Here is a 14,370-nt window from a genome sequence, read left to right as displayed (position 1 = left end):
TGAAAGAGAGGACAAGCTTCGTCTTTCTTTGCTTATGGACCCTAAACAACCCTGAGGAACGCCTGCAATAAAGAACCGAAGATGCAACGTCTACTCCTGCTGAAGGACCCGCTCGGCATTGTGAATGGTGGCAGCGATGACCTTTTGCAAAGCAGGGTCCAAGTCCTCTATCTTCTGGAATGGTTGCAGCCAGCTGACCACCTCCTTAGCGACATTTGGATCTTGCCGGTGCTCCTTCAAATGCGCAAGAGATCCACGCAGTGCCCGAGGAAACTCGGCAGATGTCGGTCGGATCCCAGCAGTTGGGTATTTGATGTTGCAGATATGCGTATGGTAGCTGTTTGGTTTGTGCTGCGACATCACCTCAACTACATGTCCCAAGATCTTGCGCAGGCACGGTAGGTCTTCGAATTCGGAGACCATGTCGTAGAATTCGTGGCCGAAGCGGTCATCGTTGTTGAAGTTCTTCATCGCTGTATCAAAGACGGCCAGCGGGACCGCGCCGCTCAAAGCAGGCGTCGAGTTCAATTTTTCCAGAGCAACATGATCAACTCCGTCTTCATCTCCGGCGCTAGGGTTGATATCTTCCCCGGTAATTTTAGGTAAAGCGATCATATCGGCATTAGGGTCATCGAATCCAGACCCTTCAGCCGGGTTAGTCGTTTCAATCTTCTGGTCCAAGCCCAATATCCGCTGTCGAGCGACAAGCTTGGCGATGTAGATCAACTCGAGTTTCGCATAGTGCAGCCACAGTTTCCTTGAGCTCTTGCAAAATCTCAGACCTCTCTGCATATAGGTTCGCGCCATTGTCATATCTGCATGATCATCCAGATTGTATTGTGCTGCATAGATCCATAGGTCCACGCTGGTAGGGTGAAGTCGTAAAGCATCCGTAAATATTGTCGTAAGCTTCTTGTACGCCTTCTGCTGACGGGCATACTCAATATACTGAATCCATAGGCCGAGATCGCCATGGAACTTCCGAGTAGCTCGATCGAGAATGAAGAAGATCCGTCTTTGGCCCGAGTGGCCTCCAGACCGAATACCTAGTCGCTTCACTCTTTTGCGTCGCAGAGCATCAAGATTCATCTCATATTCTGCGTATCGCACAAAGTCGGATGGCTGAGCGCCGCGAGCATTCAGTTTGTGCTCGAAATCCGAACGTCTCTTGACAATGGATAGAATCTCATCCTAATAATTTCGAGCATTATGAGTGGCCATGTTTTGTGAAATGGCGGGTTGAGGACTCGCACCTTGCTAAAAATTTTTTTCTTCTCAAACTCCTTGAGTTCTGGTACCGACTGCTCCAGGTAAAAGCGTGCTTTATCTGTTGCAGCTGACATGATGGTTGTTATTGCTGGAGAAGACCTTCAATATATTTCGCGAAGTCCTCCAATGCAGGCCAAAAAAAGTTGTCGGCATCCCAATCTGATATCTCCGATCTACTTGTGGGCTCTGACCGCCTTCCATTCTGGGACTCATGCCTTTTGTTGCATGTTGTCTACGCGCTCCTCCGCAGGTTACCGAGCTCCAACCTGGCCATTTCACATCTCAGGGGGTCTCGCTGACTGCTGACAGTTTTTCTTTTTCTATTTTCTTTCTTTCTTTGGATCGTTTATATTCGTGACGCTCTTTTATATTCTTTTCTCATCTGTCGTAGCTTTTTTGACTTTTCGAACGTGCGGAGTGTGGGCCCTGCATTTCTTGCGCTACTATGGTTCCCAAATTCAAAGATGGGGATGCCGTTGTGGCGGTAAGCTGATACGAACCCAAATAATTCCAGGCGATTTACTAAGCAATGTCAGATCAATGGTAAATGGGTGTCATGGACACATACAGCGGTCGCCTATACGGCGTTCCTGAGCGCTCTTGTAGTGGGAATGTCCCTACATTTCCACAAGATCGTGCAGAACGAACACTATGGATACCCGGATGAATGGTTCCCTTCTGTGTCAGCTACAATTGGTGATCGGTATCCGGAACGGTCATTCTTTCAAGTCTTCATCGCCATTACCTCAGGTCCTCGATTCGCTCTCGTTTTCCTTTGGTATCTTCTTACTGCACGGCCCAACTCGACTCTTCCCAAGATCGTTGCTGGTGTTGGGCTGTTCCGGACTTTTATGTGTGGTGGTTGGACATATGTCACGTCGACCGATGACCATGACTGGCATGATATCTTCATGATCTCTTACCTCGTCGCGACATTGCCTTGGACCCTTGGTTGCCTGGCACTCAGTCCCAACAACCGCCGCGCCGTGAAGTACAGAAAGATCATGGCAGGCCTGTTCTTTGGCACCCTAGTACCACTGATCTACTACTTCATCCAACACAAGGTGCACAAGGTCGCTGGTGGTGAGTTTACTCTTTTTCTTTATTTGGCATACCGTTCTCTAACAACTCTCTCCGAAGCCTATACGAAATATGCCTTCTTCGAGTGGTCTCTTATCTTGTTCGACGTGGGATTCGATGCGGTCACGGCATTGGACTTTGATGCATTCGAGATCGTGGTGAGGGACGTGAAAGGGGTTAGCAGAGGGTATGTACCGTGGCTCCCGAAGTGAACCAAGCAAAATGGGAAAATGTAGAGTGGCCGAATATTGGGTGTTTGGATTTGAAAACATGTCCTAAGCTTCGAGACATTAGGCAGTTGAAGACCACTGTGGACTCTGTTCTTGAAAAAGAGTGTGTATTTCCCGCTCACCAAGTCACTTTGGATTCACTGTTGACGCGTAGTTAGGAAGGGCAAGCCTGTTGGAAACACCTTCGGCGAGGGTTTCTTCTGGTCTGAAGTCCTGGACGCCGCAGCAGACGTCTACAACGGGGTAATACCTATCCTTGATTTTTTCATTGCATCATGCACAATTACTGACTGACCACAGTATGTCTTCTGGTCCATGGCAACTGCTCTCGGACTTCTTGTTTGGTGTAAGTTTCAGGTTTTGTTCTCTAAAGTCTATGTCTAATAACCGTTAGATTTTCCTCTTTGGCACATGGGTATCTCTGGGTATGAGGCCGCTATTATCGCCTACATGTCACCTCTCCTTCTAGCAATCCCAACTCTGAAGACTGCGGTGGCCAAGTACCCACGACTTTTCCACTTTCTGTCACTTTCTGGACTGCTCGCCTACAAGGTACAGAATCCTACCAACAGACTCTTCGTCACTACTTTCAGTGTTGCCTGCAATGCTCTTACATGGTCCGGTATTTTCCACGCGGAGAAGACCCAGAGCTCCCGCTTGGAGTCTCGGATCCTTGCCTGGGGCATTGGTTTGATCATGTCTAGCGTCGCCAAATTTGCATGCAGCACCAACAATCCTGTCTGGCCCACTATGCATGCGGAGAACGGTGGATGGAACAAAATGGGTCTACTTCTTGGTATTTTGGCTGTTCTCCGATCTCACAGGAAGCCTGTACCGAGTGGAGGAGACTATTTCCCGTCTACTGGCAAGAAGGGCCCTTCTCTGTTAGCCGCATTCGGTATGGGTGGTCTTCTGTTCGCCATGCACTCTCTTCTGTCTGATTCCAGCACCATGATTTCATGGGTCTGGGAGGGATATCCGGTGAGAGGACCGATCGCTGTGCCTCATGGTGTGCTTACAATCTTCGCGATGGGGGCCGGTCTTGTATATGGTCTCTTCTGCCCACGCATCGCTGGAAGCTGGACTGCTTTTGGTATCGGTTCCCTCGGCGCTGCGCTACTTACATGTTACAGCCACTGGACTGGATTCTATGGCGGCCTGGTCCTTGCGTTTTATGTCATGGCCGTTGCCCCCGTCCTGGTCTCTTCGGCTGCTCGCCATTCTCCCGCCACAACGTTCGGTCTCGGAGGCCTTGTCTACGTCTTCTTGATCCTCTTCCACGTATGGGTTGTTGCTTATGCATTTGTTCCCGGCGGTCCGCTTGTTAGAGAGCACACAGACTGGCTCATGGCCTCTACTATGATATCCATTGGTGCTGGAGTCTTTTCTGCCGCAATCACAAACTCTTCTAGCCCGAAGGCCAAGACAATCAGCCCGAACGGCAGGAGGCAACGATCGTACTATGTTTATGTCCTCGCCGTGCTGCAGCTTCTTTCTGTTGCCATCGCATATCTGCGATTCCCAACCAATGACTACACACCGTATCATAAGGAGGACAAGGTTGCCACACTTGGTATCTGGACCGTTCACTTCGGGCTCGACAACGATATGTGGTCTTCGGAGCGACGTATGCGCGATGTCATCAAGGAGCTTGAGATCGACGTGATCGGTCTGCTGGAATCTGACACCCAGCGCATTATCATGGGTAATCGTGACATTAGTCAAGTTTTGGCTGAAGAATTGGGCATGTATGCAGATTTTGGACCTGGTCCCAACAAGCATACATGGGGCGCTGCTCTACTCTCAAAGTTCCCCATCGTCAACTCAACCCACCATCTTCTTCCCTCGCCCGTCGGCGAACTTGCACCCGCTATTCACGCAACTCTGGATATGTATGGTGAGCTGGTGGACGTCGTTGTCTTCCATTCTGGACAGGAGGAAGACCCCGAAGACCGGCGCCTACAGTCCCAGTATCTGGCAAAACTCATGGGCGAATCGCCTCGTCCGATGGTTTTGCTGAGCTATCTGGTCACCAAACCCCTTGAAGGCAACTACAACACGTATGTCAGCGAGCTCAGTGGCATGAAGGACATAGACCCTACCGACTGGGACCGGTGGTGCGAATACATTCTCTACAAGAGATTGAAGCGGACAGGCTACGCGCGAATCAGCCGGGATAGTATTACTGATACTGAAATTCAGGTGAGTATCTATGATAATAGTCCATCAGTCTATGTATATGCTGATCTGCTCAATTAGGTTGGCAAATTCGTCATCGGAGAGCCCGAGCCGGAGAACGAAGTACGCATTCCCGAGGAAATGATCGCTGAGGGCCGTCGATTCCCCGCGATGTTCCGTGGCCAGGGTGTCCGTGGTCACCGTTACCATGTTTTCGATGAGCCAAGATACTGGCAATAGACCTGACTTGATCAGAAGCTGGCTTGTTGCAGGTAGTGGCTGGAAAAAGGTGTCTATCCCTTTTATACTGAAATCTACCTGATCAGGGGGCCACTGTTAGGTGTAAACACTATGATAATGTATTTTCGAGTCCAACTGAACATAGGAGTTTCCTTTCTTCACCGAGTCGTACATAGCCTTTATACTTAGTAATAACGCAGACTGCTTAGATTTCTTAATGGGCTAACTCCTATGTCTTGATAAGGAATCAGACGATTGACCTGACGTAGGTCATGTTGGAAATGCCTCAGGCTTTCATGATTTGCTTCTGGCGTAGCAGGTTAAGTGTCCCACCCTATAGTATCTTTCCCTTCAATTTGCCCTCTCTCACCCTGCCAGATAGCTTCCCGGTCCAAAGAGCACTTGATCCATTTGCCCTCTCCTGCATAGCGTTGTCGGTAGATCATAGTTGCTCTCCAAGGGAAATTGAGATATGGGGCATGTAGTACAAGACGCGTACGTCTCTCCAGAAGACATTGACAAGTGGGACGGACGGTACTGATATGGTGACTTCCTTACTGCTCACGTATCCATCCTCACTCTGTGCCAGCCCCTCGGGAATAGAGCATACCTGAAAACCCCCTCGCAATGAACCGTGGCAAGAGACTACTTACTCCAAAGCCACGACATCACTGTTCTCTGTTCTGAGTCCGTTTCCAGCTCAATGGTACTGATGCTCATTGTCACTGATTAATGATCAGACATGACGCATGCGCCGGTTCGGACCTCAATACAACCGGGAATCCGCATTCCAAGGCTCCAGGACCCGGATAGATCACTCTTGTTATCTTATGTGTTAATCTGTCAGTGTGGACGTTGCTTCTGTGACCCCACTCGTGTCCTAGGCTTGTGCCTCTGCGATCCAACCGTTCCTTGATTATTGAATTCCAGAAAAGGTCATCCGAATAGGATTCTTGGGCCTTGTCGATAATGAATGTAGTTCCTGGAGCCAGATGATCCTTTTTTTGTTTGGATTAAAATATGTCCATAACAAACTGTCAAGGTTGCCCCAGGCGTAATGGAAAGTGTTCTCTTCTGATGAAGGGTATTCATCAAGCTTGTCCCATGTTGGTTTCATCCACTTAACCTTATAATATTGTTGCAGTAGTTGATTCAGTGTTGTTTTTCCACTCGCAGGGGGCGCCCGAATATGCACGATTTTCTGCTCATCAATGAGGTCAGCGACTTTTGAGACTGCCTAATCAAGGGCTGAAAGACTGATCGAGAATGGAAGCTGTTCATTAGAATTATCACCGGTTATGCCATGAGATAATCGAGAACAGAATTTAACATATTTTCGGCTGGCTGCTTCCTTGTTGGGTTGAATTGGTCAATTGACCTCTACCAAACTTACGTCTTTTTGTTGGGAGTGGATGGCAACAATCATCACAAGGAGTATGAAGCTTGAGTTGTGCATCCATAGACATTCCGATGAACCTCTTACAAGGACAGGAGATGGCGATATTCCCGATCCTTGCGGGAGAGTTGTAGACCCCGGGCATAATTCATAGAACCAGGAATTAGGAGTCAGTGTTGAAACTGGCGTGACTATGCTTGAAGAATAACTAGGACCCATAGCGCGATAGGATAAATCAGAATATGAAAAGTAGATCGACTGTGGGCAATATCGAGAGGACCGGGAAGAGCTCTCACGCAGGAAGGGAGTGGGCACAATAGATAGGCACATTCCTCGGGAAGCCCTGTCTTACAATCAGTCTGATAAGTGAATAAGTGCTTGTGAGTATAGTTTGTGAAAGGTAGCTGATCAATCAGCTCAATACTTCATGATGTACTGTCATCATCTCTTGATATCATACTTGGACATGGCCTATAAATCCATCTTGCTGTTCCAGGTATGAGTCCCTCACATTATCAAGACCTCTAATGTTTCACAAGATGACCAAATAAGAAGAGTAATTTCATTTTCATTATCTTTTCTTTCTTTCCTCCTCCTCCTTTTTTTTCGTTGGTAATCTATTCTAAAGTCCAGGATATAAACATATGTTTCTGGAGAGGTAGAAGTAGGGCTATACAGAACGTACTGCTACTTCTACCTTCAGTGTCTATACAAGAGTAAAAGAAAGTAAACCACTTAAAAATTAGAAGCCGTGGGATGAAGAGAGTCGACTCCTGAATATGCTAGCTAAGAAAAGAGGGCATGCGAGTCACGACACGAGCAGAAAAGTCTTCTCACTGGTGATTCCACCAACCTGCAGCTCCTGCTTCCTGGCCATTGAACTTCCATACGCAGAAAAGTTTACTATGTTGATAGTCCGTCATCATCTCCCTTCCCTGCGTCTGTTCCCGTCAGGCTGGATGTTTTGACCGGAATCTTCCGAGGAATGCGCATACAGTTTCTTTGTTCTTCCTTGTGCTCTTTGAGCAGCGCCGGTGCCCATTCCAAGACCCAGGGCACGAGTTCAAGCGCATGGAAGGGGAAAAGAACAACCTGGAGGATTTCTCCATTCTTTAGCTTTCCTTTCCCCTCCACTGCATGGGAGGAGAGAGTGGCAACTGACGTGATGGAAGTCTAAGGATGCGGGAATTATCTTTCCTACCCTACCTTGTAGGATAGGGCGACTGCTCATTGATTCCTTCCTTGTCTTCTGCTCCATCTAACGTCGATGCACCTATTTTAGTTAGCTAGCTCTGGATATCATTATCTCTTGGTCTTTGAGGTTGTATGGCTCGGCTATGATGTTTTCTTACTCTGTATAGTTTGCTGAGTGCTTGGAACTTGCAATCTTTGGTCTGTTGGTTCGTTTCATCCCTTATTAAAGGAGTCTGCTTTCCCAAGTGTTTATGCTGATGCCTTTGGACTTTCAGTGGGAACGGGGACGCTTTCTTTGTCTCCTCCGCAAAGCGGATTTGGTGTTGGCTCTAGGGTGTATACAGAACAAAGGACGTTGCCAAACATATTAAAATAGGTACGTTTGGCATTGAATGGTCTACGAACCTTTTTTTCTTTTTACCCGCTTGATAGTGGACACTGATTCTCAGGAGCGTAGTTGTCTGATCCATAAGACAAGGTACTGGCCCCACGGCTTCCTGATTCTTCAGTATATTGTCGAAATTGTGGTTCTAATACCAAGGGATACTACGCTATAGGTATGTGCAATCCGGGAATATCTTTCCATTGAGCCGAGATTAACATTTTTAGATCTTAGATCTAGTCGTCTCTGATCGCAGAGGATACCACTCATACGCCAAGATGCTGGCATCACCGACACGGCAACAAGGCCGAGAACGAAAAGGCTCCGACTCCGAGAAGCCGGAAGCCGAACATGTGGAAGAAGCTGGCATGCCTGGAGAAGAGACCGAACGAGCTCCAGGGGGACCGCAGTCAGAAGAGCCTTGGGAATTATACCGCCGCGGCCTAAAGCCTTCTGCAAAGCTGCTTGAGGATGCTCGCTCTTCGCTTCGAAGGACTATGTTTGACCAGGTGAAAAAAGATGAGGCATTAAAGGAAAACAAGGCGCTTCTGGCGGCCATGATGCGCCGGATCTTCCCGACGCCGCCTGCTCCAGCCCATATTAAACCTGCGCATGTGCAGCAGGCTCCTCAGGTACAGCAGGTACCTCAGGTGAAGCAGACTCAGCAGGTGTCTCAGGTGCAGCAGGCGCAGCAGGCGCAGCAATATCCAGTTAACCAAATTGCTGTAGGGCCTCGTGTCTCTTTCGGTGAACAGGGTGCGTACCCCCGGTGGGTGCTCGTACCTGCTCTACAGCAGGGAAACCAGCAGCTGCCTTCGCACAAGCTGATGTGGGAATTCGAGCCCGGCCCACCCTCTGGTTGGGGTGGTCTGACGAAGGAACAGCTGTACGAGTGGTCGTATAATTGGCAAAGAGCCTGGGTTGAGGATCCCGAGGGAAGGGAGGCAATCATCTCGCATTTGCGATACGGGCCTCTTAAAGAGCTTGTGAAAGGCGTCGCTCAACCTCTGCCGCCTCTTCCAAATCCCCCAGCCACCAATTTCTACCTGAAACCAGTTACTCCTCCTGCTCCGGCTCACTATGAGACCTGGCGTTGGTCCTACAAGAGGGACTACACACGTCCGACTGCCCCAATCCGGCAAGGCATGTACAGCAGAGGGTTGAACCCGGGGCAGCAAGGAGTAGGTGATGAAGAAATTCAACTTCCTGGCATCGGTACTCACCGCAAACAGTACGGCGCAAATCGCGAACGAGCTGAGGCAGGCGCTGCAAAACCGCTAGCCCTCGACGACGGGGAAGAGCCTGAAATTGGTGAGTACAAGTGGATTTGGTTCATTGTCATCATACTGGTCATAAGCATGTTTCTGTGTCTTTTCCTTTATGCCTTCAAGATCATCAAGTGATGTATTTAGCAACCTGTCAATGCAGACTTAAGGTTTGTTTCTCCAATTATAAGCTGCTATGCATCTGGTGTTTCCATTGGACGCATAAGATCGGAGAAACAGCCAGTCTTGCTTGCATTCCTCATCCCCCCTTGCATATGGCATTCCACTGGTTTCCAAATCTTGCATGATCAGGCCCAATGAGCTAATGGTTAATCTTTGTGAACAGATGCGGATTCGAATCGTCAGACAGTCGAGTCTAGTGTTGACCTGGAAGTCATAGAAGGTGCACCTAATGGTTTGCCCATGACATCGTGGTCAAAACCTGCAGTACAAGGTCCAGGTAAGAGATGACCCATTCGTTCAAGCAAAAGCCTCGGAGGCGTATGACATTTATGTATAGACTGGAATGATTTACTAATGTCATGTAGGTAACACGGCCGTAAAGAAGGGCATCAGGGAATTCGCGAAGATCAAAAGAGGGCCCCCACCGGGTCAGGCCGGCGCTCGTCGCATCGTATACACAAAGCCAAAACAGGAGCCAGTGGCACCACCGGACACAGAGTCGGAACCAGACACAGAGCCAGAGTCAGAGCCAGAGAATTTGAGATCAAAAGAACACGAGCTCGTGACCAAAGCCCTTGAGGAGCTGAAGAAGAATCATGAGAAATACTTCCCTCGGCGTACTCTCCGGCGCATAAGGACATGGCCGGGCGACGTGATCCCCAATTACATCGGCAACGATGAATTGAAGCTCGTACCCGAGTATCCCCTCGAGCACAGGCCATTTCACGAGCGAAATCAAGTGGAACAAGGTCGGACAGCTAAGAGAGCTGCAAGCGGTTTGCCAAAGCAGGCTTCCAGGGCTGATGCTGATTCCGACAATAATGATGGCTCCACCAGTGGTGGTACTACTGGGAAGGCGAAAAGGGCCCGTACAACCACGAACTCGACCACTGCTGGCACAGCAAAGACTGCAGGGACAGCGAAGACTGCTGGCACAGCCGCTCCCGCGCAGCAAAGCAGATACCCGAAACGTACTTGTCGAAAATAAGTATGGCCTTGGATCGGCTTCGTTGACGATTTTGTTGTGCGCCCCTGCAAGCTGTGGATGACAACCAGACACAAGATTGATGGTCACACAACAATATGACATGCTGTCTACAGGAATTCAGTAAAATCGGGCCACTTTGCTACTTAACTTAGGTCAGGGTATGATTTATGGCAAGGCCGCAGGATGGATTGAACCATCCGTGCCATCTGCCTTGGTGAGTGTTTCCTAATTTGACGTGTTCTGTTCGCTTTTCCTCTCTTGATTTAGGTCATGACCAAGCATCATTTCGTTCTTCATCGATCTGTTCAAGTCTCTTCCAGTATGCTCATCCCCACTGGCGGCATGCAAAGGAAAGGATGGGGAGCACTATGAAGAATCATTGAGTAAATACAGGTATTCTCAGCCGAAGACAACAAAATACGTAGATCCAAGTGACAAACGAAGAACTAGCAAGATATATTGTGTGCTCTTAAGGAAGATTGATGTCAAGCGAGGGCGATGCAGGCGCGGACTATGGAGTAGATACAGAGTAGAAATGTAAAATCAAGTGGTCACAGGCCAGAGCATGAGAGCATGCCTAAGGCACCATTCTCAGAAGGGTTGCAGTGCAAACACGGCAAACGAGCATGAAATGACCATCGAGGAACGTATCGCATATTATTGTCTTCATTACCACACCTAACAGCTCTCATTGCTGTGCTAACCGTGTTTTATCTGGCTATGATAAGTGATATGATTTGATATTCTATACATACATTACTCTCTATGGGCGGATCATTGAATTGAGAGTTCTCCCGTAGTCGGATCGCAAGACCAGCTCTACTGCTCTGGAGACTTCCTGGTTGGGCCTGGAAGGACCGCCAATATGTTTACTTTCACTCCCCTGCTGGGTGCGCAGTCCTCCTCCAGAGCCTCACAGTCTATCTTGGAACTCGATGGTGGCATCAAAATCCTCGTGGACGTCGGTTGGGACGATACCTTTGATACGCTGGACTTACTAGAATTGGAGAAGTAAGCGGCTTGCTAGACCGAACCCATCATCTTCACTCACAACTTCGAACAGGCATATTCCTACCCTGTCGCTTATACTTTTAACTCACGCGACTCCGGCGCACCTCGGTGCTTTCGTTCACTGCTGCAGGACGTTTCCTCTTTTCACCCAGATACCTGTCTACGCTACGAGTCCCGTCATCGCTCTCGGTCGCACACTTCTTCAAGATCTGTACGCCTCCTCGCCCCTTGCAGCGACGTTCCTACCAAAAGCTTCAATCTCAGAACCGGGCGCGTCAACCTCAGCCGCATCCGCCGCGGCGTCTGTCACAGATGGGGAAGGGAACACGCCTGCTAGCAGCGCTGGCCGAATCCTCCTTCAGCCTCCGACCGCCGAGGAGATTGCCCGTTACTTTTCTCTCATTCACCCGTTAAAGTATTCCCAACCACACCAGCCGCTCTCGTCTCCTTTCTCGCCGCCGCTGAATGGGCTGACTCTCACTGCGTACAATGCTGGACATACAGTGGGTGGAACCATATGGCATATTCAGCATGGTATGGAATCGATTGTCTACGCAGTGGATTGGAACCAGGCCCGAGAAAGCGTTGTGGCTGGTGCTGCATGGTTCGGAGGTTCAGGCGCCAGTGGTGCAGAGGTCATTGAACAACTGCGCAAGCCGACGGCGTTGGTCTGCAGCACCCGGGGAGGAGACAAGTTTGCGCTTCCTGGTGGGCGAAAAAAACGCGACGACTTGCTTCTGGATATGATCCGGAGCAGTCTCGCGAAGGGCGGTACTGTCCTGATCCCAACTGACACTAGTGCTCGAGTCTTGGAGCTTGCATATGCGCTGGAGCATGCGTGGCGCGATGTGGCTGGCGGGAATAATGAAAGTGACATGGCCCTAAAGAATGCCGGGTTGTACCTTGCTGGAAGAAAAGCGCACACTACAATGCGGCTCGCGAGAAGTATGCTTGAATGGATGGATGAGAACATTGTGCGTGAATTCGAAGCAGCGGAAGGTGTGGATGCTGTGACGGGCCAGACACAGTCGAATGCTGATGGTCAGCGATCTGGTGGCCAAGGCCAGGGCAAAGGGGGCTCTAAGGGACTGGGGCCTTTCACCTTCAAACATCTCAGGACAGTTGAACGCAGGAAAAGGTTGGAGAAGATATTGACGGATCAAAAACCAAAGGTGATTATTGCGTCCGATACATCTCTGGATTGGGGATTTGCAAAGGAATCCTTACGCTTGATCGCCGAAGGACCGAACAACCTGCTCCTACTAACCGAAAACCTTCACAAAGAACGGCCATCAGATAGTAAGAATAAGCATCACAGGGAGACCCTTGGAAGCATGATTTGGCAGTGGTATGAAGAGAGAAAGGATGGCGTTGCTTTGGAGAAAGCCCCAGGCGGAGACCTCCTTGAGCAGGTCCATAGCGGAGGAAGGGAGCTCTCTTGGACAGATGTACGACGAAAACCCCTTGACCCCGGGGAGCAGTTAATCTATCAGCAATATTTGGCCACCAAGAGACAACTGCAGGATGCATCGCAGACTAGAGGCCAAGAAAACCTCGAGAACCCGACAGATGTTCTTGACGACCGATCGAGCTCTACGTCGGAAGATTCGGAGACGGAGCAGCAGGGACGGGTCCTGAACTTCTCTACCTCATTGGCTCATGCCAACCGCAACAAGCTGGGTCTTAGCGACGAAGATTTGGGCGTGAACATTCTTCTCCGTCGGAAGAACGTCTACGACTACGACGTCCGTGGGAAGAAGGGTCGCGAACGAATGTTCCCATATGTAGCTCCAAGAAAGCGCGGAGATGAGTATGGAGAATTCATTCGGCCCGAGGAATATTTACGAGCCGAAGAGCGTGAAGAGGCAGACATGCAACAGCGTCGGTCCGAAGCCCAGACCAAATTGGGCCAAAAACGACGATGGGACGAGGCAGGTCCGCACGGGCGTCGAGCCTCCCATAGTGGAGCCAAGCGGCAACAGGTCGCCGGGGACGCTCACAAGAGGGAGGCTGGTGGCGCGGACGATCTCAGCACGACCGAGGATGCGGACGGCGGTGATGCGGCGATATCATCGGAGGATGAAGCCGATGAACAATCGTTTGAAGGGCCCGCGAAAGCGGTGTTCGAGAAATCCACGATCACCATCAACGCACGTCTCGCTTTTGTGGACTTCACTGGGCTCCATGATAAGCGCAGTCTAGAGATGCTGATTCCACTCATCCAGCCGCGGAAACTAATCTTGGTTGGAGGAATGAAGGAGGAAACTACCGCCTTGGCAACAGAGTGCAAGAAACTTCTCGCCGCAAAAGCTGGCGTCGATGTCTCGTCGCCAGACTCGGCCCTGATTTTCACGCCAACGAACGGTGAAACGGTCGATGCCAGTGTTGATACCAGCGCTTGGATGGTCAAGCTGAGCACGAATCTTGTCCGGCGCCTGAAATGGCAGCACGTTCGCAGCTTGGGTGTAGTAACACTAACAGCCCAACTAAGAGGGCCAGAACTCAACCCCAAGGAGGAAAGCGAGGAGTCGGCAAGCAAGAAACAAAAGGTGTTGCAGGACGAGGCCAGTTCTGCAGCAACATCCATCCTCGGCGAAACAAAGCCAGCGGTGGACAAATCCGACGTTTTCCCTGTGCTTGATGTTTTACCGGCGAACATGGCGGCTGGTACCCGGTCCATGACTCGACCCCTACATGTGGGTGATTTCCGACTGGCAGATCTACGCAAAGTCATGCAGAGCGCCGGACATAAGGCAGAATTCCGTGGCGAGGGAACGCTCCTCATCGATGGGATGGTCGCTGTTCGCAAATCGGGTACTGGCAGGATTGAAATCGAGGCATCTGCGCAGTCGTCGACCATGAACCAAGCCACGGGACGTGGCGTGGCAAGCTTTCTAGCAGTGAAGAGGAAGATCTACGATGGTCTGGCAGTTGTTGCGGGAAGTTGACCATAG

The 14,370-nt window shown here is 50.0% G+C and overlaps 4 protein-coding genes across 4 annotated transcripts; 3 read left to right on the top strand and 1 right to left on the bottom strand.

Moving 5' to 3' along the window:
- Nucleotides 1-90: 90 nt before the first annotated feature.
- On the bottom strand, nt 91-1,301 carry AFUA_3G09750 (snoRNA-binding rRNA-processing protein UTP6; the record flags this gene model as incomplete). The annotated part of the gene is made up of 2 exons (XM_749551.2): nt 1,254-1,301; nt 91-1,191 (listed from the first exon to the last, which is right to left on the bottom strand). Exon 2 carries the CDS (start codon nt 1,087-1,089, stop codon nt 91-93), a length of 999 nt encoding a protein of 332 aa, XP_754644.1. The 5' UTR covers nt 1,090-1,191; nt 1,254-1,301.
- A 227-nt stretch (nt 1,302-1,528) lies between these two features.
- Nucleotides 1,529-5,219, top strand: AFUA_3G09740 (uncharacterized protein). The gene is made up of 8 exons (XM_077804396.1): nt 1,529-1,753; nt 1,806-2,352; nt 2,410-2,536; nt 2,644-2,682; nt 2,738-2,822; nt 2,880-2,925; nt 2,974-4,781; nt 4,839-5,219. The coding sequence occupies exons 1-8, from the start codon at nt 1,715-1,717 to the stop codon at nt 4,995-4,997; spliced, it is 2,850 nt and encodes a 949-aa protein (XP_077660550.1). The 5' UTR covers nt 1,529-1,714; the 3' UTR covers nt 4,998-5,219.
- A 1,903-nt stretch (nt 5,220-7,122) lies between these two features.
- Nucleotides 7,123-10,953, top strand: AFUA_3G09730 (uncharacterized protein). Its single transcript, XM_077804395.1, has 6 exons — nt 7,123-7,793; nt 7,863-7,963; nt 8,045-8,144; nt 8,197-9,280; nt 9,581-9,694; nt 9,783-10,953. The coding sequence occupies exons 4-6, from the start codon at nt 8,248-8,250 to the stop codon at nt 10,403-10,405; spliced, it is 1,770 nt and encodes a 589-aa protein (XP_077660549.1). The 5' UTR covers nt 7,123-7,793; nt 7,863-7,963; nt 8,045-8,144; nt 8,197-8,247; the 3' UTR covers nt 10,406-10,953.
- A 14-nt stretch (nt 10,954-10,967) lies between these two features.
- AFUA_3G09720 (cleavage polyadenylation factor subunit CFT2) lies at nt 10,968-14,364 on the top strand (the record flags this gene model as incomplete). The annotated part of the gene is made up of 2 exons (XM_749554.2): nt 10,968-11,416; nt 11,469-14,364. Exons 1-2 carry the CDS (start codon nt 11,271-11,273, stop codon nt 14,362-14,364), a joined length of 3,042 nt encoding a protein of 1,013 aa, XP_754647.1. The 5' UTR covers nt 10,968-11,270.
- Between the last annotated feature and the right edge of the window lie 6 nt (nt 14,365-14,370).

This window comes from Aspergillus fumigatus, chromosome 3, assembly GCF_000002655.1.
Source record: "Aspergillus fumigatus Af293 chromosome 3, whole genome shotgun sequence".
Lineage (NCBI taxonomy): Eukaryota > Fungi > Ascomycota > Eurotiomycetes > Eurotiales > Aspergillaceae > Aspergillus > Aspergillus fumigatus.
Note: the sequence above shows the minus strand (reverse complement) of the source record. Positions and strands in the feature narration are given on the sequence as shown.

Excerpts from the sequence above, each read along its gene's own strand:
- AFUA_3G09740 (XM_077804396.1), top strand. The coding sequence starts at position 1,715 with ATGGTTCCCAAATTCAAAGATGGGGATGCCGTTGTGGCG. Across the intron at positions 2,353-2,409 it reads GGTGCACAAGGTCGCTGGTG|CCTATACGAAATATGCCTTC; the intron begins GTGAGTTTACTC and ends CTCTCTCCGAAG. Across the intron at positions 2,683-2,737 it reads GACTCTGTTCTTGAAAAAGA|GAAGGGCAAGCCTGTTGGAA; the intron begins GTGTGTATTTCC and ends ACGCGTAGTTAG.
- AFUA_3G09730 (XM_077804395.1), top strand. The coding sequence starts at position 8,248 with ATGCTGGCATCACCGACACGGCAACAAGGCCGAGAACGAAAAGGCTCC. Across the intron at positions 9,281-9,580 it reads CGGGGAAGAGCCTGAAATTG|ATGCGGATTCGAATCGTCAG; the intron begins GTGAGTACAAGT and ends CTTTGTGAACAG. Across the intron at positions 9,695-9,782 it reads ACCTGCAGTACAAGGTCCAG|GTAACACGGCCGTAAAGAAG; the intron begins GTAAGAGATGAC and ends AATGTCATGTAG.